Source organism: Rhipicephalus sanguineus, chromosome 5 (genome assembly GCF_013339695.2).
Source record: "Rhipicephalus sanguineus isolate Rsan-2018 chromosome 5, BIME_Rsan_1.4, whole genome shotgun sequence".
Classification (NCBI taxonomy): Eukaryota; Metazoa; Arthropoda; class Arachnida; order Ixodida; family Ixodidae; genus Rhipicephalus; species Rhipicephalus sanguineus.
In genome coordinates, this window is record NC_051180.1 from 199,496,894 (window position 1) to 199,519,843 (window position 22,950).

The 22,950-nt window shown below is 46.3% G+C and overlaps 1 protein-coding gene across 5 annotated transcripts in view; it reads right to left on the reverse strand.

The window, feature by feature from the left end:
* The window catches only part of LOC119394569 (amphiphysin), a 669,247-nt gene that overhangs the window by 162,737 nt on the left and 483,560 nt on the right, over positions 1-22,950 (reverse strand). For all 5 annotated transcript variants that reach the window (XM_049415832.1, XM_049415833.1, XM_049415834.1 and 2 more), the window contains exons 6-7: positions 12,967-13,052; positions 4,510-4,668 (exon numbers count right to left, since the gene is read on the reverse strand). In XM_049415832.1, coding sequence (XP_049271789.1) covers positions 4,510-4,668; positions 12,967-13,052 — 245 coding nt within the window. The remainder of the gene's footprint in view (positions 1-4,509; positions 4,669-12,966; positions 13,053-22,950) is intronic.

Genomic DNA, 22,950 nt, shown 5'->3' on the forward strand with positions numbered 1-22,950 from the left:
AGTAGAGAAATGTTGCGTGATGAAATCATACAGCCATAGAAAAGTCCACGGGCGTCACCCGTGGTATAAGTGAAGAAAAAGGATGGATCCCAGTGATTCTGCATCAATTATCATTGTTTGAACAAGATTACAAAGAAGGACATCTACCCCCTCCCACAGATAGAAAACACATCGGCACGGCTGTGCAATGCAAGGCATTTTTCGTGAACAAACTTAAGACGGCCTATTGGCAAATGGGAGTCAACAAGAGGGACCGAGACGAAACCGCCTCCATCATGCCACACGGTTTGTGTGAGCTCAAGGGCTTTGTTCAGCACCTGCGACTTTCAAGAACACGGTACTGCAGGCCGAAGTGGCAGTCCTGTCTTCTCTACTCGGATGATGATGTAGTTTTTTCCGAGAACTTCGACGATCACCTTAGGCAGCTTGAGACCGTGTTACAGGTCGTTAGGTCGTCCAGACTTGCACTAAAACCTGAAAAGTGCCATTTCACATACGAAGCTACTCTTCCTGGGAAACATTGTCAGCCAGTCTGGAGTTCTCCCAGAACCTCAGAAGACTGCACACATCGCAAACTTCCCTCAGCCTGTTGACAAGAAGGCAATGCGCCGGTTTCTCAGCCTGTATGTTTATTATTGACGCTTTATGAAAAACTTCTCCCGCATCGCCGCACCACCGACAATCGCGACGAAATCTGACGTCGAGTTCAAGTGGGAGACGTCACAGATCGAGGCATTTCAGGAGCTGAAATGATGCCTGCAGTCGCCACCAGTTCTTTCACATTTCGACAAGCAAGCCGAAACCGAAACTCACACCAACACAAGCAGTGCAGGGCTTGGTGCCGTGCTTGTACAGAGGAGAAATGGTCTTGAAAGGGTCACTGCTTATGCTAACCGGTTATTGTCAAAAGCCAAAGCCAACTAGTATTCCATGACAGAAAAGGAACTATACAGCAGGCCTTTCAAAGAGGTAAGTGGCCCTCACACCTTGTGGTGGCTGTCAAACCTAAAGGACAATCCAGGTTGTCCCGCACAGTGGAAACTCAGACTTCAAGAATTCGAAGGCACTGTTGCGTACAAGTCTGGACAGAAACACTCAGATGCCGCCTGCTTGTCCTGCGCCCCTATTGATCTGCCACCTCAAGACGAACAAGATGAACTCCTTTCTGGGAACTTAAACCCAAGACGGCTACAACGAGTAGCAGTGCAGCGACCCAGCACTGATCAGCCTCCTGGAGTACTTGGAAGGCAAGACCCTCGTTGCTCCGAGGGTACAGTAAAACCTCGTTAACCCGGATCTCACGGGACCGGCGAAAATGTCCGAGTGAACCGAATTCCGGATTATCGAATGGTACACGAAAACAAAAGGAAAATGTACTCGGCACAGACAAACCTTTATTTCATGAAAAACTGCGTTATTTTTGTCTGCCTCGTCGTCGGAATTTGTGCTAGAATGATCTCGAAAATTTTTGCTTCGTTCTTCACATAGTTGCTTAAGGTGCTTATCTTAATGTCATACTTTTTCATTATCTCCTGCTGAGAAACACATGCGTTCATGTCTTTCAATATCATCACCTTTCTTTGTAGATCATCTGCTGGCTGCTGTGGCCGCTTCACTCCGGTGACGGTTGCCACCACCATGAAACGTGACGGCGGTGGCAACGTGCATAAGTACAGCCGGAGAACGCAACGTGCACGAGCTTGCACGCTACGTGCAAAGTCACAACACAAAGAAACCAGCAGCATAGGCATAGCGAGCAGCAGTGGTGGTGACAGCGCAAACCGTCCCGTTGTCCATGCGTTCCGCTTTTAATAGACACTGGATGCGCCGGTGGCCCAAGCACTTCCGTCGGGTGGTGACTAGCGCCACCTAGCCACTTTCCCCTCATATCACCATGACCATATTCTGCTGCAGTTGTTTGTTCAGTTTCTCCAAAACCCTGGTTCCGTCATTGGTTACAGCAAGCAGTGCTTGAGCCTCCAAGCTGCTCAGATAGCACGACTCAAAGCATGGAGTCCCGAAAGCCCTCTCTGGAGTTGTCCGAGTTAACCGGTGCACGGCTAAATCCCTCCGAATTAATGAGCATTTGACACCATTGAAGTATACACAATTTTGCCGGGACCACGCCGTGAGTCCGAGTTAACCGAATTTCCGAGTTAACAAGATCCGGATAAACGAGGTTTTACTGTATTCAGATAATTCAGACGTATTCAGATGTGCATTGCCTTCTTTTTTCTTACGAGGCGGTGTGCTTGTAAAGACCTTCTTGACAGCTTGTGCCAACTACCTTCTCTTCGTGCCCTTGGCACTGCGTCCAAAAGTTTTCCAGGCTCTGCATGATGACACGACCGCTGGACACCTTGGATTCTCGCGTACGTTCACAAGAATTGTTAAGAAATATTACTGGCCTCACCTCACTGCCGACGTCACCCAGTACGTAAGGACTTGCCGAGACCGTCTGCGACAGACGACTGTCACCGACTAGGCCAGCTGGACTTCTGCAGACCACTGAGCTACCTCACTGCCGCTCCAGCAAATCGGGACGGACTTACTGGGGCCATTCCCGATGTTGACTTCCGAAAATAAATAGATCGTCACAGCTACCGACTACCTCACCAGCCACGCGGAAACAAGAGCCATGCCTAAAGGCAGTACCACCAAGGTAGCCAAGTTCGTTGAGAACATTGTCCTGCGTCATCACGCCCCAGAGGTCCTCATCACTGACAGAAAAACAGGAATTACTGCTGACCTAACTCAGGTGATCTTAAGATACAGCCAGACGGGCAACCACTGGATCACTGCCTACCACCCACAGACCAATGGCCTCACCGAGCGTGTAAGTAAGACAATCGCCGGCATGCTGGCCATGTCTGTGGACATCGAACACACGACGTGGGATGCCATCTTCTATCTGCGTATGTGACCTTCACGTACAACCCAGCCGTGCAAGAAATGATGCTGTGACACCATACAAGCTGGTCGACGGAAGGAACCTGGCCTATGACGCTCGACGCGATGCTGCCGAACATCACCGACGAAGAAAATCTTCGCATTGCTACCTACTTGCAACGTGCCAAAGAAGCCCGACAGCTCGCTCGCCTGTGTATCAAGAACCACCAGAGGGTCGACAGCTGCCGTTACAATCTTTGACGACGCTTCGTGGAATACCAGCCCAGCGACCGTGTTTGGGTGTGGACTTTGATACGCCAGCGTGGACTCGGTGAAAAACTTGTTTGATAATACTTCGGGCCATGTAAGGTGCTGCGATGTGTCAGCGCTCAGGACTACGAGCTCATACTGAACGGCATTACGAACTCTCAGTGGCGCTGCACAAGACCTGAAGTCTTTTAAGCATCGGAAATATGCTTTTTCTGAAGGGCGCTTCTTTTTTATCTTGATGCCAGCGGCCTTGCTGCACTTGCAGTGTCGCAAAATAAAGCAGTTCATCTTTACTGTTTGCGTTTTGCTTTCTTCACTGCCAGAAGCACACGATAGCAGACAGTACAACGAGCATATGTGTACACGCCCTTTATGCAATGCCCTTGTTGTGCTTTTAGGGTAAAAAAATGAAATTAAATGAAACATAGATTCACTTGCAAATGTTGAACATATCGATGTTGAAATGGGTTTAGTACGCCCATTCTGGTTATACCACACAGAGTTCTCATTCCAGATTTATTTACTTGGCGACTCTCTCAATTTTAAAAACTCTTGCACATGAAATGTTTGAAAAGCACATGAAATGTTTGATATTTAAAAAACTGCACAATATACAAGAAAAATAATTGCATACATGAAATATTCACACAACTATACATACACTGAGCACATTCCAGCTCAATGGGTAAACAAAATAAAGAATTTTTTAAGGACTTGTTTCTTTGTTTGACGCAACCTTAATGAAAACCCACAGTCAATGAAGGCAAGGAACACTCTTTTAGCTGCACTCTAGTAATTACGATACAAGCGTGAAGAAAGTAAACTCTGCTGTAACCGAAGCTGCAACCTTCAAAGCGTAGTGCAGTTGACGCAGGACACACGAGCACGTATCGGCAATCCATCCACGTGAATAAATGAAAACAAGTTGCAATATTTGAGTATGGCACCATCAACTTTGGCTCCCAACATGTTATCAGGATGCTCTGAGCATGATGGTCGAATGAAGGGCATATGCATGCTGGGATTAGTTGTTGAAAGTAAAAAAACAGTGCCAAGTGTGTTTAGTGCTTCCTTGTGTCCCGTGTACTACAGCTTTATCCTAAAGAACCATGTGCCCAACTAAACACTGCTCAGACATGCAGGATGAGTCTGTATCCCATTATGGACTGCGCTTAGTTTCGCCACAGCCAGACCAACACATTTTAGCCGAAGCAAAAAATTTAGCAAGAAATAAACGAAACCTTGACAAAACAGGAGCCAGGTTTCCAATGTTGAATGACTCAAAGAAGGCAGTGGTGCCCATCGGGTCCATTGATCAGACAACACTGAGCATGCCACTGAGGCACTTACTTGGGCAAGGAGCCAATGGTGCTGCCCAGGCGCTCGCTGTCAGCCGCTAGCTTCTGCATGGTATCCACCAGAAAAGAGAACACCTTGGCATTCTCGGCATGGAAGGTGCTCTCGGCCGTGAAGAAGGTCTGCAGGTTGGACACCAGGAACGGGATGCGGCTGTGCAAACACATACACTCTCAGCCAGTGTCCTTCAACAGGGGCTACCATTACGGAGCAGTCAGGCTCAAGGAGTGCTCTCACTAGTACTTTCACAGGAGCTGCACAAGCAGAGCATTCTCGAGAGTTGTCACTTTGCTTTTCTGCTATATTTTCTGTCCCATCTGGTTCTTTGTTAATTTACTGTTGTGTTCCACTGAGAGAGACCACTATTTTGCAATGAAACTACAACATTCATGTAGAGCAGCGCCATGTATGCACACACTCCCACTTTACGGGGCCCCGCAGCACTTTTTGAGCATGGTCAAAAAATGCTGCCGATCGGTAGTCGAGGCTCCTGAGAGCATGTGAGCCAAAGATTATAGCACAGCACGTGGCCTGGAATTTACAATTCATTCTCAAGGTAAGCTAGAAACCGCTCACTCTTCTCTTGACAATCCAAAATGGCCATGTCATAAAACACTTATGTAGAAAGCAGAGTGAAGATGGAGCTGGAGACAAGGAAGAAGAGGTGGCCAGGGGCACGCTCTCTCTCTATATATTTTTTTGTTTTGCTCGTCCTGACTACAATAAACCGAAGGCATGTCGGTTCTGTAGTCTCTCTGGTCCTTCTGAATCATGGTGCTGTGACCAGGATACCTGAAGAATGATGCGAAGACTTCAACCCCCTTCACAACAACGGGTTGAAGAATGGAGCAGCGGTGTCTGGCTCAGCATCGAACCGTCGCGGGGAGGACCACGACTGATGATTGTTGGCAACGCAGCTACACATGCAAGGGCCCTTTCAACATGATTTTAAGCATCAATAGAGAAGTCCCACTAAAGAAGTGAAAGACGCTTTGAGCAAATGTGATGCTTGCGAGTGAAATTGATAAGAAGATAGAAAAAGAAGCCGATTGAGCACAATTAATGACGCTTCCAAACCAGATAAAGAGCATGTCACAGACGCTAAACCAAGTTAACGAACATATGGAATCACTCCTCGAACAGGAAGACGCGGAGGCAGAATTTGAAAGAGTTTTGCAATATGAGATGAAGATCATTGCAACAACGACAAAACTAGAGGAGCGCTGAAGAGAGCTGGAGCGAGCAACGCAACTAACAATGAGAACAGTGACAGACCAGGCGAGAACTGTGCAAGGTACTACCACACCTCGGACATGCAAGAGCTTGTTATGTTGCCACATCTTGAAATGATCAAGTTTGATGGGAAAAGAACAGTGTGGTCTATGTTTTGGCATCACTTCCAGACATCGGTGCACAATATAGATTGAACATGCCAAAGGGTCAGAAATTTAACTACCTTCTGGCGTCACTCAGCGGAGAGGCTGCTTCTCTAGTAAAGGTTTACAGTTCTCTGATGAGAGCATGCAGTTGCTCTTCTGAAAGAAACGTTCGGGCGACAAGACAATTTAAGGGAGACATACATAAAAGAGCTAGCAAACGTAGACGCAGTGAAGAGTTCCAAAGATGTGGACGGATTGAAGAAACTATTCCAAAAGTTGCAAGTAAATACACGAGCATTGCAGTCGTGAAATATGCACTACCGGTGGACATGAGGATTGAGATGAAGATGAAAGAAATAGGGAAAGGCGCAGACAACGCTGGCGTCATCAAGAGAGCACACGTGGTTTGAAAGGAATTATGGAGTTCTTAAACATTTATATACGCAGCAGAGAAGAAACACGTGAGGAGAAAGAGGCCGAGAACCAGTCACCACGTAGTACGAGATGGACAAGAACATATACGCTTCAAAGCACCTCGATGAAAAAATGCATTTTCTGTGAGCTCACTGGACATTATGCGGAAGATTGCAGAAGAAGCATAACGATGGACCAGAAGAAAGAAGCCTTGCAGCGGGATCGAAGGTGTTTCAGATGCAATAGACTTTGCCATACGTCGAAGATATGCCATGCCAACGTACGCTGCAAGACATGCAAGGGAAGGCACGCAACATCCATGTGTCGACCACGAACATCTGGAACGTCAGCTCAACAGCCAAGCAGTGGTGGCGGACACGTACGTACAAGCACCCAACTTGATCGGTCGGATGTCAGCAAGTCCTGCAACATGCATGCACAGTAGTCTGGTGAGCACAAGTGTATACTACTGCAGACAGCCTTTCCATGGACGGAGGGAGAAGAAAGCGAGTGCTACGCACGCATTATGCTGGACAATGGGAGCCAGAGGACATTCATCCTCAAAAGATTTTCGGGAAAACTAGGGTGCAAAGTAAAAAGATCCGAAAGAATCACCGTTGGATCGTTTGGAGGAGGAGAGGTGGAACTCGACTTGAAAGTCAACGTGAAGAAGGACCCTACATCGGAACACATCACTATTGAGGTGCTCGAGACAGAAGTGATATCCTGCGACATGCTACCATTGCCACCTTTGGCGATACAAGAACGAGTAAGATCTCTAGGAATTTCCTTGGCTGATGACAGTAAGAAGGCAGGCAATGACAGCGAAAATCTTGAAACTTCAATATTAATTGGAGCAGATTATTACTGGACGGTAGTCACTGGTCGCATTCGTGCGATCCAGCCGAAAGTAATGGCAATAGAAACGATGTTGGGATGGACAGTTCAAGGTCCTGTAGATCTTCATTCTGTGCCACTGAAATCATCGACGGTTGTGGTCCTCAAAGTCAGTGCCAATTCTAACACGATCATCGATGAACTGCAGAAGTTCTGGGATTTGCAAAGCATGGGATTTGGAAAGCTGGGATTTGGAAAGCCAAGCGATGACAGTGTGCTGCAGTAAGTCAGAGAAACAATGGAGTTCAAGGCAGGAAAGTATCAAGTGCGGCTACCATGGAAGGAAAACGTAACGCTGGGTGACAACAAGGGAATTGCAGAGAAGAGGCTTACGCAGGTGACAAAGAAATTATGGAAGGATCGCAATGACCTTCTACGACAAAGCTATCCGAAAGTACTTGGAGAAAGAAATAGCAGAAAACATCGAAGATGCTGCCGGATCAGACATACGAAACAAATTTGTCTATTATATGCCTCATCAGGCTGTGATCAAGAAAGAAAGAACAACGACAAAGATGCGGGTTGTATTTGACGCATCATCAAGCCAGAATCCAGGGGAATCACTGAATGACAACTTGGAAAATGGGCTTAACCCCGACATCACAAGTTTGCTGATGAACTTTTGACAACACAGAATTGCCATGTCATCAGACGTGGAAAAAGCGTTCCTGCAGATAGCGATACAAGAAAATTACCAAGATGCACTGAGATTTCTGTGGAGGGAAGAAATACCCAGCGAAGCTATGCCAAGCCCAGAAATAAGAACACGGAGGATGACGAGGGTAACTTTCGGCACTACACCAAGTAGCTTTCGTCTAGCGGCCACAATTCATCGACACTTGGATGACTTGGAAGAAAAATGTCACGCAGTTGTGGTGCAACTCCGGAAAGGAATTTACGTCGACGACGTCTTACTAGGAGCCGACGAATACTTGACAGCTGCTAAACTGTACAAAGAAGCAAGAGACATTTTTCGTGGTGCAGGAATGAATTTAAGGAAATGGACTTCCAATGACACCAGACTACGAAATCTATTTGACGAAGGAGAAGAATTAGATTGGAGAATTGGAAAAGAGGGACAAATCAAGGTTTTGGGATTGAAATGGCATTTTGTTGACGACTTGCTGAGCCTCCCAGACACTATGTGGCGAAAGGACGTGGATACAAGACAACTTTCAAAACGTCAGGTCTTGCAAGCTACGGCAAGGCTATACGACCCTTGAGGTTTTTCGATGCCATTTTGTCTTAGATGTCGATGCAGAAGATTTGGAGAGAAAACCTAAAATGGGACGACCCGTCACCAAGCCAGCACCAATCAGCGTCAAAGGATTGGGCACAGGAGCTGGATAACTTCCCTATTAACAGATGCTATGACTAGTACAACAGGCAAGCTGAGGTGAAAGCATCAACTGTACAGAGCAGCAGCATACCTTGTAACAGAATACTCAGGTGGAAGCAATAAAGCTAGTTTACTCATCGCAAAAGGTAGAGTCACTCCAATCAAAAAGATTACACTGGCAAGAATGGAGTTGTTGGCCGCCACGGTATCAGTCCGATTGGCCAGTCATATAACTGAGAATTTCATCAGGAAAGTAAGAAGCGTGAGACTCTGGACTGACTCTCAAATTGTGCTTTGCTGGATGAAGTCCAGCAAGACGAAAGATCTGTTATTCGCAGCCGCACAGCAGAAATCAAGAATAAGTCCAACGAGAGTCAATGGGGTTATGTTAAAAGTGATAAAAATCCTGCGGATTTGATGACAAGGGGTGTGAAGATGAAACATTTACTGAACAGTGAATTATGGTGGAAAGGCCCCACGTGGATCGAGAATGAAAAACAAAGGCCTGATAACGACATCGTGCTAGAATCGGACAATGATGACAACGAACACGACAAAGAGATCGTGGCAAGCCTAACTGCCACCACGAGTCAAGAAAAAAATAATCGATGTTAGCAGGTTCGGATCGTATCAAAAGGCATTGCGATGTGCTACATTGGAAATCTAAGAAGAGAAGCGAAAACAGGTTCGCCAACAGGAGAACAATTGGACAAGGCAGAGTTGGTGATGATAAAGCAGGACCAGAACACGTTACAAAACGCAGTGACACGAATAAATGACAAGATGAAACTGTACAGCACAGACATCTTCAAAGACAATCGAGGCGCCCTCAGAGGGAGGCTTCAACGGAGTGGTTGATGTAGGCCTGTGCGAACATTCGAGCACTGCGAATATTCGAACGAATCGAATTTGCTTCGATTCAAATTTAAATTATTGGAAATTTCGAGGTATTCGAAATGAACGAATAGGTGTATATTAGTCCGCATGTAACCCCACTGTAAAGGTGGTTTCACTGCAGTACTGGGGTGCTATGCCGTGAATACACCTTTCCAGGCAAAATCCGCATGCCACGAAGCTCTACTTCAAGGTTAAATGAACATATTACCCTCACATCGCTTCATAATTTTTAAGTTTGAAAGCTTGTTATACTGGCTTATATTCATAGTCATATTAGTACTTAAGGGATCACTTCATGGGGCAATATACATACAATGTTCCATCTATTCAACATTTACAGAATCCGTATCATCACTAATGGTTCATTCCAATTGAATGCATTCACACTTCTACATGACAACTCTATTCTACCCATTTTTGGTTTGTTTAAATACCATTTAAGTATTTCCTTTTTTAAATTACTTCATAATCACCTTTCTTATGCAGTTATTGACGGTAGGTTACATACTAACTGCACTAGGTTTACACACAGCATCAATTTTCTGCTTCCTCACTGTAGCACCGACTATGGTAACATGACCAAAAATTTACTATTCGCACAAGCCTATTATGCCTTGATGAAAGGCATCCCATTGTGTTGCCAAGAGAAAGTCGCTTGTCAAAACTCTTAGTTATTCATGCTCATCAAGTTACCATGCACGGTGGCATTGCGTCAACACCGACATATGTAAGGACAAAGTTTTGGACAGATGGTAAAATATGTTATAAAGAAATGCATCATTTTCCGACCAATGAAGCGAGAAATCCCAGCAGACAGGATAACGAAGACGAGGCCATTCGACATAGTTTGTGTGGACTTCGCCAGACCGCTGAATGCTCGAGAGGAGAAAGGCAGCAAAATTACAAAGTTCTACGTTGTGATATTTACGTGTGCAGTAACAAGAGCTGTACAACTAGAGTTGGTCAAGAGGGTGTCATTGGAAACAGAAGAGGATTGTGTACAACTATTTATAGTGACAATGCAAGAGCCTTCGAGAAATCCGAATATTCAAGAAAAATATTAAAGATGGAAGATGAAAGGGTGCCACAGTATACCAGCAACCTGCAAGTAAAATGGAAGTTCATTGCAGAGTTAGCTCCATGGTGGGGAGGATTTTATGAAAGAGTCATCAGAAGCTTTAAGAAGAGCTCGACTTTTGGATGAGCAAGAACTATGGACTGTGGTTGTTGAAGCAGAAGCAGCGATTAACAACCGGCCTCTTACTTACGTCTACGACGATCCCAACGAGCCACCACCCATTACACCGGCGGATGTTATAGGAGGCAAGCGAGAAGACAGCAAACCACCGGGTGACTACAGTTGGCTGAATTGCTGGAGTAAAAGAAAAGAGGCAATGATGACATGGTGGATCAGATGGAAACAAGAGTACTCAAGGGAGCTGAAGTGTCCTAGCAGAAAAACGGCTGGTCGCACAGCTATACGAGAAGGAGATGTGCTTCTGCTTGGAGAAGCGCGTAAAAGGACGCAGTGGAAACTCTGTAAAGTTGAAAAGATTTTCCCAGGCAAGGATGGACTAGTGAGGACATGTTTGCTGTGGACATCTGAAGGAAAACTGGTCAAGAGACCGATTCAGTTGCATTTGCTCGAAGGCTGCTTTGGTGGAATCTCGCCGGCGGGAAAATGCAGAAAAGACATTGAAGACGGGGCTGGAGGCAAGGAAGAGGAGGTGGCCAGGGGCACGCTCTACATATTTCTGTTTTTGTTTTGCTCGTTCTGACAACAATAAGCCAAAGACTTATCGGTTCTGCGGTTTCCCTGGTCCTTCTGAATCAACACAGCCATTGGGTGGTTGGAGCATCGTGAGCTGCATAGTTGCCACAGGTGGCCACCACGTGCTCGCGCGCGCTCACAATCACATCGAAAGTAAGCCCTACATTCGAAGAAAAAAGAAAAAGGAAAGAAAGCGCTCAAGGTCAGAGCAAACAGACGTAGTAGCTCCCTCGCTGGTACGACCGTGCTTAAAGCGTGACTCCACTTGACAGATTCTAAACATATCTGAGGCCATCGATTTGTGGCTCCTTTAATGAAGTCATTCGATGTCTACTTGAAAAGTCTTGCAGGACCCTATCAATCTGAAGCGTAAGTGATGACTGAGCAGACACAGTACGAACGTTGTTGGACTGTCGTGTGGACGTGCACCGGTGAGATCAATGCAAGGTGGCTCAAATATGGATGTCAGTGACTTGGCGTTTTAGTAGGAATCAGCATGAGTAGCAGTGAATGTTAGCAAACGTCACCATGGGCCTGTGAGTATTGATTCAAGTGAGTGCCAAGGAAGGCGCATAAACGCTAGTCAATGGTGGAGTGAGTGCTATGTATGGGTCTGCATGCATGAACCATTAGTATTAAATTGACCCTATGAGTTTTAAGGCCAAGTGTATGACCAAAGTAATGCAAGTTCAGTAATGCTGATTTCTGTTGGACACCGAAGACTGCTGCCACGAGGGGTAGGTGTATCTCTGCCAAAGCTAGCAGAACAAAAGCAATCGGCAGAGCTTTTGTTGCCACCATGGCTACGATTGCCCGACAATGTTATGCATACGTAAATGCTGATAAAGGTGGACGGGGAATAGCCACCACTACTACTGTAGCACAATGGGTAGTGCACATCCCACTAGTGACAACTTGGTCTTTCATGAAATTTTATTTCCCTTTCTCTAAAGAGATTACTACAGCTAAATAGGTGATACATATTCCCAGTGCCTCGTGCTCAAACAGCACTGGCGATGTCACCATCTTGAGTTGGGCACTGTCGTGGGAATGCCTGCTAGCCCCTCCGTCGCACAAGGCTGAGCAGATGTCATTGCCAGAACTAGTGATGCTACCGAGGACTTCTGATTTGGAGCAATTTTTGGAACCGCAAAATTTCAATTTTGGAGCACTTTGGAGCAGCAAAAAATTCCATCTAGGCGCACTTTCGAGCAGATAATTTTGAATCTGGGAGCACTCAGGAGCAGCTAATTTTACATCTTGGAGTGCACTAGAGAAGCAAATTGCACTAACATTCAAGCACCTGAATAATTATTATGGGGCTCTTCTGAAGAGCTAGAAATATTTCGATTCATTGCAAATCTCATGGAAAAAAATCATCTCAGGAGAACTCCACATGTAACTCGATAATGCAAAAATAAGGGCTCATGCAGTTGAGTGTTGTGGATTAACCTCTTCAGTGATTATTATTGCGATAGCAATTATATGGACAGTCTCGACGGGTTTTTTCCATCGCTGTTGCCATCATGTCCTTCCGGTATGAAGTCCAAATTGAAAAGATCCCCCTGCGCACTGCATGTTCTATCGTGGATAAAAGCGCGCGAGCGGGGTGACGAACGCGGCGGAAGCAGAGAACAAACGAGCCGGCCCATTTCTGTCACTCGGAGGGTGCATGCGATAACACCACCCCACTCGGGAGGCCTGCCGTCAAAGCAGACAAGCGTATAATAAATGAAAAGAGAATGTTGTCTCACCTTTCATAGAGTGTCGGCAGTTCCTCATGGAGTTCATTGTTGATTACTTCGTACATCTGCTTAGCTTCCTCCAATTCTTCTCGTGCCTGGCAAACAGAAGTGCGTTACACTCAAGCACGGCCAACAAATTAGGTTCCCACGAAATTCAAAGCATGTCTATCAGAGACATAATGCTAAAAGAAGATATTGAAGGAAGTAAATAAAGACCCCAGGTAAAAAAACAAAAGTTCGGTGAAAGATTCGACTGACATACCACTTAAACCAATGAAGGCAAGTTCGTCGTTATGACATTCCTTTACTGCGGTCAAAAGGTGATTATGGGGGAGAGAATAAAAAAGGTCCTCGACATCAATGCTTACGGCGTCACAATTAACAGGGTTGTCATCACGCAGGAACTGCACAATCATTTCCGAGTTTGAGATAATGTAGGGATCATCTATATGGAGAGACGATAGGCAAGTCTGCAAAAAACCACACACACAATGCTGCCACGTGTCGCGTTCCGTGATTATTGCACGAAAAGGCATACCAATCTTGTGCGTTTTTGCTGTGTAAAATACTTCAAGCTGCAATTTGTTCGCCCTTTTTACAGACTGTGCAAGTTTGTGCAAGTTCGTATCTAGCAACAAGGCAACAGCTTGTTTTTTCCTTTCCGTTGGCTTGATTGACGTAGTCCGGAAATTCTTTCGCACAGCTTGTAATGCCTTTTCGCTATACATGACTTCCGGTAGAACAACGAACTGCCCCTCCTTGTCAGAAACAAGTAATCTAAGTTCATTGTTAGCCAAAAAATCTACCATTCCTTTCCAGTTAAACGTCGACGCTGGCCGACCTGGCGTCCTACCCATAGCATCCATGCAGTCTCCAATACAGTGCTGTTTTTCATACTCAGGAACATGACGGGAAATATCGTGCATCAGACTGACCTTTTCGACATTCCACAGACGAGGCTCAAAAGCAAACTTGGGGCCTAACTCAAGAACCTGTCTATGTCGGTCCGGAAGACGCACTTCCCCCAACGTGACAACATGCCCATTTGTAGCGGCAGTCCTTTCACAAGGAGGCAACGTTGGGCGGACTATATTCCAGAGCGCCTCAGTGGCTTGGTCGGCGGTGACACACCAATGTCGGTGGAGTCGATTCCATGTCATAACGACGAACTTGCCTTCATTGGTTTAAGTGGTATGTCAGTTGAATCTTTCACCAAACTTTTGTTTTTTTACCTGGGGTCTTTATTTATTTCCTTCAAAGGTGAAACGTACCTGCAAAAGGAAGGTGCCTCTATTGGGTCTAGGGTGGCACCGGTTCTAAGTGATATTTGTCTAAGTAGAGTCGATCGGGCGCTCCAACCGGTTTTACAAGCATCCGTAATCAGGGTCTTTCGTTTTGTAGATGACTAGATTGTTTTTTTCCGTAAGGGAACTCAAGACATGTCGGCAGGTATTCTCAAGAGTTTTGAGCAGTTTGGTCTTGGCCTAAAGTTTACTTCCGAATGCTTAAATGACCATTGCATCCAATTTTTGGGTCTACAGCTGCAGTTCTCACCCACACATGTATGTTGGTTCTTCGCCCCTAGGTCTGTCAAACCTGTGTTGAATTAGCCATACGAAACTGGTAAAAAATGCCATTGCACTCTCCTGCTTCAGTTCTGTGCTGAAGAAATCCTGCACTCATTTAGTTGAAACCAGTTTTTCTGGGCAGGTGCAAGAACTGAGTCAAGCTGGCTTCCCACGGGATGTCTTGGTAAAGGTTTGCGAGAAGTTGATCAAGAAGATCAGAAAAGGTCCCGTTGATGGCTGCAACTTGGCAGAGAAGGCGCAGCGAAAAAAATTTGTTGTTCTTCCATATGTGCATGGTTTCACCCACCGTTTAAAAAAGGTCGCATCACGATATGACGTGCAAGTGGTAATTTCTGCCAGGAATAAGCTATCCACTTTATGTGCCAAGGTAGACCGACGTGTGGCGAACCGACAAATTGTGCAGCAGGATAAGTGCAATGTAAGTCATGTTCATAACTATGTATCCTGTATCACCAGTGTTCCATGCCCCTGTCTTGCAATCGTGTATACATGGGCCAAACGGGACGATGTCTAAATGTTAGACTTAGGGAACATTGTAATTCTCTGAAAGGCCACTCTGGCCTTCATTTAGCAGCGCATTGTAAGAAATGTGGCTGCTCCCCGCTCTTCAGTGACACTTCTGTGTTGTTCCGCCACAAAAATCAAAGAGCGCGTGAACTTGTCGAGGCTGCGCACATTCATAAGCAATCTGAGTCTTGCGTTAGTGTTTCCTCTGTTGCTTTACATGAAAAAGAGTTATGTTATCTTGGTGCTGTATGACGGGCGTGCTATCGTTGATGTGCCCTGGGTTTTTGTTGATATGGGTCCCTCTCGGCTTTTTCTCCTCCCCCTTTGCCCTTTCTTGCTCTTAATCCTGTCCTTTATATTGCCTTGTTCTTGCAATAAAGCTTCAGTTGATAGTCTGTGCCTGTTTGTGCTTTCCTCTCCTCTTGTGTCACCGTCCGTTTTTTGCGCAGTTACGTAATGTACCGACGCCAGTCCCCGTCTCCCCCCTTCTCAGCGACCGAGCGCATCCCAGAGTGAGATGGAGGGGAGAAATGCACCTATGGTGTTGTCTCTTCAGCGCCATGAGGACCATCGCTGGTCTGGCCCATTATACGTCCCAGTGCTGACAACATGGGGTCAACAAGCCACTTAATGCCCCAAAGGGGGTGCAGGTGCGTGCTCTTCATTTCGATCCTGCTAAGAGTTCAGGATTGGCGGAATCCTGGCCACCATGTCGAAAAAAGGAAGAGGGTGGACCCCAACCTTGTCATTTAGAGCACCGGGCTCTTTTACTAAGTTCTGAACGACGTAAATACTTGTACATAAAGTCTTCCTTTCTTCAACTCGTCCTCGTGACTGCCCCGGCCACGACACCCACTCGTGTTCCTATATCGGCTACGCTACTAAAGATGCAACGGTACTTTGACCACCGGGGTGGCGCTGCACACACCGTGAGAGCTCCAGCGGTGGTGGCCCATACGGGCGTCTCCACGCGTGGCTGTCTTGCGGGTCTCGATGCAGGGCTACTCGCAGGAGTGCCGATCACGAGGCGATGGCACCTCCAGCAGTGTCCACAGAGCACAGAGAATTTAGTGCGAGAAGCAGAAGTATGGAGTGTCGTACTCGAAGAGACACTCGTGAAACGGGCTAGCCTTCTTCTTCTGTTTTACTACAAAAACTGCGCAAAAAAACAGGGACCGTGTGTTAACCTTCCCTTTTCTAACCCTGCAGTTTTGGTAGCACTTTACGCTGTGTGCGTGTGCCGAGCCAGAACCGCCTCGTGGTACGTAAAAGTGGGGGCGTGCCCTGAAGACGTTCAGAGGTTGTGCGGCTGGTTTGAACCGTCACCAGGCCATGCCAAGCGCATCTGTAAGATACTGCAGTCCGAGTGGTGGAGGCAAGCGAGGCTATATGAAGACTGTCTTCGGACCCACTGTGGTGTTGGGCAGGTAGCCGTAAGACGCAAGCTTACCGAGGGTGGTGTGACACAAGGTCCCGAGTTACGGAATTCCTTTAGAACACTTTGCGGCCCACGCTCCCAAAAAAGAAGAAAGCTCAAGGACCGTCTGCCAAAATAGTCTCCCTGGATGGTACCGTCTTGCCAGAAGCTCATCTGAAGACCCTAGGTTTGGGTCCAAAATTCTGCCTCGAGCCAACACTTGGGCATCCGGAAATTTTGGCCGTGGCGCGTTCTGTCGCTGAAAGGGTTCCTGAAGATGAAAAGGGCAGGTGCGTCGCTGAAGGAGCAGGGGTTGTGACCGCACTCAATGAAAGGAGCGGAAGAAAGAGCAAGGTTTAACCTTTGGTGGACTACATGGTTTCCAATAGCATCAGACCTTTGCTCGCCGACAAGGAAGGGAACTTGGGTTGTCCTGCATGAGCGCACCTTTTCGGAAAAGGGGATGCTTGCGGTGCAGAAGAACCTCAAGAGGGTTGGGGAAAAACCAAGGGACGTGAAGAAGAAAGCGATCGCCCTACTGGAACAGCTGAAGCTTGACAGGCTGTGCGCGGATGTGAGAAGTGAGAAAGGAAATTTGCTGAGCCTTTTCTTCACTGTAAAAACCCATAGAGAGGGTCACCCGTTTAGGGTAATTGTTTCCGAGCGCGGAACTTGGCAGTGTTTGGTATCTGGCTTCCTGCAAAAGCACCTCTTGTCTCTGTGCATTCGGGATCCCCTTCCACCTTAAGAACTCAGATGAAGTTGTTCAGTTCCCGAGGACAGCACCCCCCGTGCCTGTGTCAGTGTTCAGTATAGACGTGGAGGACCTTTTCTACTCGTTAGAGCACGACACCCTGATGAAAAGTGCGAGAGGCTGCATACAAGAGGACGACGAGCTAAGGTTCCAGAATGACTGTGGCGTTTCTGTGGGGGCCTTCCTGGAGCTGTTGTCGGTATATTTACGCTCGACTCTGGTTGAATGGAAAGGTGGCGTGTACGGGCAGAAATCGGGAGTTTGTATCGGTTCCCGCGTTGCGCCTATACTGAGTGAAGTGTACCTAGGTAGGATTGATTGTGACCTCGAAGTGGCCTTGGGATGTGTAGCCCTGAAGACTATGCGTTACGTCGATGACTTTCTTGTTTTTGTTGAAAAGAACAATTGCGCGAATGCTAGAGTCAATGTGCTGAAAATATTCAAGGAGAAGGGGCGGGGCTTGAAATTTACTTTTGAGGTCCCAAAAGACGATTGTATCCAATTTTTGGACTTGAAAATCAAGATTGGACAGGAGCACACGTGTTGGTGGTATTCGCCTCGGTCGGTTAAGCCCATTCTCGATTTCCGTTCTTCCCACTCCAAGTTAGTAAAGAACGGTATAGCCGCATCGTGCTTAGAATCTGCTTTGCGCAAGTCGTGCCCACATCAAATGTCGGTGGCTTTCGATAACCAGATCAATAGACTTAGGTTATCAAACTTTCCTGAAGGAAACTTAGCCTGTATAAGTGAAAGATTATTGAATAAATTCAAACAGGAAGGAAAGGGCGGTGGCGACAGGGTGGCCGCCGATAAAGATATGCCCATCGCCTGCATTCCGTATCTTCATGCCTTCTCGCACCGTACGAAAAAGGTGGGAAACCCGTATGGTGTTAAGGTGGTTTTTTCCTCTAGGAACAAGTTGGGCCGAGTCTGCGCAGCAGTGGACAGGAAAGTGGAAGGCAAAGGAAAGAAGTGGAATGAATGTGAAGTTAATCATCGGCAGGCGTTAGTTGAATGCGGCAAGGCTGTTGTCTATCACATCCCCTTGTCTTGCGGAAAATGCTATATCGGGCAAACCGGGAGGTGTGTGAACAATCGTCTAATGGATCACAGGGCTTCGCGGAAAGCTCAGCCTTCATGAAATCTGTGCTTGCACTGCAAAGTTTGCAAGTGTCACCCGTTGCTGCATGAAACAAAGGTGTTGTCCAGGCATAAAGATGGGACAGCGTGAGAAGTGGCTGAGGCATTCTACATCCACAAGTATGGCAGCATGTGCGTTGCAAGGCCTTCGCTTACGTTACACAAACTAGAGATAGACTATCTAACCGCCAACCTCTAATCGTTCACGTGGTTTTTCCTCTTACTTATATCTGTGTTTCCTTCAATAAACTTCCAGTTGCTAGTCTGCGCTTGTGCGTGTGTCTCACTTGTCCCTGTTTTTTTTTTGCGCAGTTTTTTGTAGTAATGGAGTACCAACTCGCCCAACACTCAGTCCTTCCTCTGTTTTCTATGCTGCACCGCTCGAGGAAATCGGTCTTTTCGATTGTCATCACCAGCATATAGCTAGACACAAATAGAGATGCGGCAATATATATATCTGTGGACTCTCAGTAAACGGAAATCCCTTAAAGTGGCGGTCCCACTCCGGCGGCACCCGCTCCGCGTTTTAGGCATTGTTTACTGGCGCACTGTGCTTGCTCTGCTCAATGGACGAATATGAGTTGTATTGCATTAGAAAGTTTACGTTCTCCACTTTCTAATGACAGCTAGTATTGCTGCCTAGTCGAGAGCATTATTTTATGGCAATGAAAACAGTGTGAGCAAAAAACAGCGTTTTTGCTGTACAAGCCTCCGTTCTACTGCCAGTGCGGCAAAACTGTTCAACATAACGAAATGAAATTGTGAGCCTTTTATTGAAGCGTCATGCAAGGTTTCTATGAAGAGATATTGTCAATAAAGCAGTTAGAAATTGATGCAGGCTCCAATAAAAATGGGCAAAACAATGAAAGTTTATCAGTAAATAACATTTCTTCTGTTCTGTGTAGATCATCAATATTGAATGGGTTTCCAGGCTACAGTGTACGTTATGTCTGCGCGAAGTTGTTTTGTGTTTCATGAACAGTTCATGAATTTTCACTACTTCAATTCGGCAATTTATGGTTTTACTTGGTCAGGCATTACCGACGAAGGGACAAAACTATCCAAGCTGAAACTCTGAAATCTTCAATATTCAAGCAGCAAGCGATTCTCTGGGTTTCTATGAAGAGAAAATTGTCGTCAGTTCAATTGGAAAATTTGCAGGACAGCAGTGAATTTAGCTCATTTTTCTGCTTGCCAGGTTCGTGCAAATTTACTTTTTTTTTTGTTCTAAAGGCTACTTCGCAACAAGTATTGCACATTAGCAGGACCACATAGTGTCTTGTAATTACCAGCACTCACTAACTTTACGAAGAAGTGCTTGAAACAAAAGATTTTTAAAAAAATATTAAATCTCGCAAACATTTTTTGATCGCGCCGCCATCTGTGAAAAAAGATATCAAGTTGTTTCACGTCAGTTCCGAGGCTCGTCAAAAGTGGCGCCTCTAAACATTACTAAGCCACCAAAACATGGATGGGTTATTTCTCCAGATTTTAGCGCAGTGGCTAAATCTAGTTGACACGTCTTCAATGCACCATGTAACCCCATGAGGCTGCTGAAGAAAGAAAGAAAGACAGAGAGGGAGTGAGAGAAAGAAGGGAAGACACCATGAATGCATAGCTAGCAGGATAGGCTATTGTGCCGAGGATTCCAGGAATTGCTTGGTTGCTCGCCTTTGTGCTCAGCTGACTGTAGAAGTGTTTTCGAAGTACACAAAGAACTTCACCTTGCCTCCTCATATTTTTGAGGCTCGTATGACAATACCTAGAAACCTGCTTTCCGGAAACCACGCGGTGAGGTGGCGAGTGCTTGGCATGTATGTGTGTTTGACTATTTCACGTGATGCCCCGTTGCGTACACTTTGCAAACACCTGTAAGTTGGCTTTCCAGCAACCAATATTTTCCTACAAAACTCTTCATTCCCCGACTGCTTTTCTCCCTCTAAGCTTGTTCACCCCTCCACATTCCAACGTGGGCTCAGCACCAAGGCTTTTGAAAACATACTGCAGGAATGTCACACCTCATTGTAAGTTCCCTCTTGCACAGAAAGGGGGAAACGAAAGAAAGGAAAGATAGGGATCAGTGGTGAATGGAAAAAGAAGTCTTTGTCTGCCCTTCTGGTAGAGGCTTTCCTATGGAAAACTAACTTGCTCGCGCATGCACTGTAACTACAGTAAAACCTCGTTAATTCAAAGTCATTGGGACTGTGAAAAACTTTCGAATTAAGCGGGTTTTCGAATTAACGAAACATACAAAAAGCGGGATGCAAGGAACTTTGAATTACTGAAAGTAATCCGAGGTGGCCGTTTGGCCTTCTAGTTTGTGGCTCCAAGGGTTGTTTTCCAGCAATACCTCGTCCCATTTTTGCCGCGAACCCGGGAAAACGGCGGGCCTCGCTGCTGTCAGCGTAAAAAAAAAAAAAAAAAAGAAGTCTCGTGGTCAGCTGAAATGCGTGCCTGCGGGAAAAATGGCGTGCTTCACTGCAGTGCTGTGGTGACACGCGGGCAGCATGTCACCTACTCCTCGCAGCGTCAGCGCGTCATGATGCGACCATTCACCCATTCCTTCTGGTAAAATAAGGAATACGATAATGGCCAGTGTGACAAAATCCGCGATCTGTTCTGGCTGGAAAACATGATCATTGAAGTTTTAGAACTGAGTTTTCGAAGTGGGGGGGGGGGGGGCGTTACAGGCAAGAACTCCGCCAGCAGTGCAAGTGCGCAAATTGCTGGAGCAACCGCCAGTCGGAGGTTCGCATACATCATGAATTCCGTCAGGTCGTCCTTTATTATCTTTTCTTTTCCCAAAAAGAATGGGTAAATTATGACGCGCTGACGTTGTGAGAAGCATGCGACATGCTGCCCGCGTGTCACTAGCTGTGTTGCAGTGAAGCACGTCTTATTTTCTGCAGGCGCACGTAGCTGACCACGAGACCGCGTTTTTTTTTCTTTAGTACTTTTTTTTGCGCTAGCACCAGCGAGGCTGGGTTGCTTCAACTGTCACTCATTAATATCGCTACACTGCATTGCCCTGTGGCTCCTAATGGCCGTCGCTTCCGCGGATTTTCGGCGAAATCGGGATCGGGAATTGGCACATGGCACCCAAAGTTTTCGAATTAGCCGGGCTGGCTCTGACCGCCGCTTCAAAATATCCACTCAGATTTACACTGCAAAATACGGGACCGCAGAAACCCTTCGAATTAAGCGGGATTTCGAAATAACCAAGTTCGAATTAATGAGGTTTTACTGTATTTTGCAAGTTGTCAATTATAACGAGTCTTATTGCCCCGACTGTCACGAAAAGTGCAGATGGGTGCGTGAGCTCTGGAGCTCCCAGCCACGCGCAACAAACCAAATGTCACCCCGCCACGGTGGTCTAGTGGTTATGGCGCTCGACTGCTGACCCGAAGGTCGCGGGATCGAATCCCGGCCGCGGCGGCTGCATTTTCGATGGAGGCGAAAATGTTTGAGGCTCGTGTACTTAGATTTAGGTGCACGTTAAAGAACCCCAGGTGGTCGAAATTTCCGGAGCCCTCCACTACGGCGTCTCTCATAATCATATCGTGGTTTTGGGACGTTAAACCCCACATATTATTATTATTATTATTATTATTATTATTATTATTATTATTACAAACCAAATGTCACGCGTCACGATGCAAGTTTTGAAACGCATGATTTTCAGTAGGTTGTCTAGTCGTCGAAATATGTATTGTATTACCAGCGTAATAATTACACTCGCGTAATGGTAACACATCCGCTTTCATCATTTTTTTTTTTCGAATTATATGGTACCCTCAAAAATCACTGATGTGACTGCCATTTGCTTGTTGCAGTGCATGGAAAACGATCTAGCAGAGAGGTAGCAGAAATAAAGCTGGGGCAGTGCGGAATAGTTAGACAACACGTGCACAATTTACGCTCATGAACTAATAATTTCTCCAAAAACTAAGTTTAGCAAATAATCTGTTTGCACATGCAGATCATGTGGTATCTTATTTTATAGGCACCCCTCACTGACCAAAGTGCTCTGCGTAGCTCTTATTAGAGTTTTAGCTAGATTCGGAAATACGGTATGCAAATACGCTACCGTATGACTGTGCCGGTCCTCCTTTCCAGGTCATCAACCTTTTGTCGGTGAAGGCACCCCAACACCACAAAAGCTTTTTTAAAAATTGCTGTGGGGTTGTCACGCCTCACTGTTGCCCGTCCACCTACGCATTGTTAATGAGACACCTGTCGTTTGGGGTACGCAGTGTCACTGGAACGGGGAGCGGCAAAAGCACAACTAGCGAGAAAGGAGGAATGCTACCGTACTGCCTTACCGCATTTGCGTACCGTATTTCCGTAACTTGCTAAAACTCTCTATTTACTGTCTCATCATCGGCGGCCATATACACCTAGAAAATGAGACGTTCAAAGAACACACAGAAGCGCTCAAACGTGTCCCTCCTATGGACCTTTTCAACGAAGGCTTTCTGGGGAGCTTCCGAATGTAGGGACATATGTATGAGGTCAAGCGGCACATGCGCAACACCCACACTACATTTACAGTCGAACCAAAACTGATGACAGCGGAGGCATCTCTA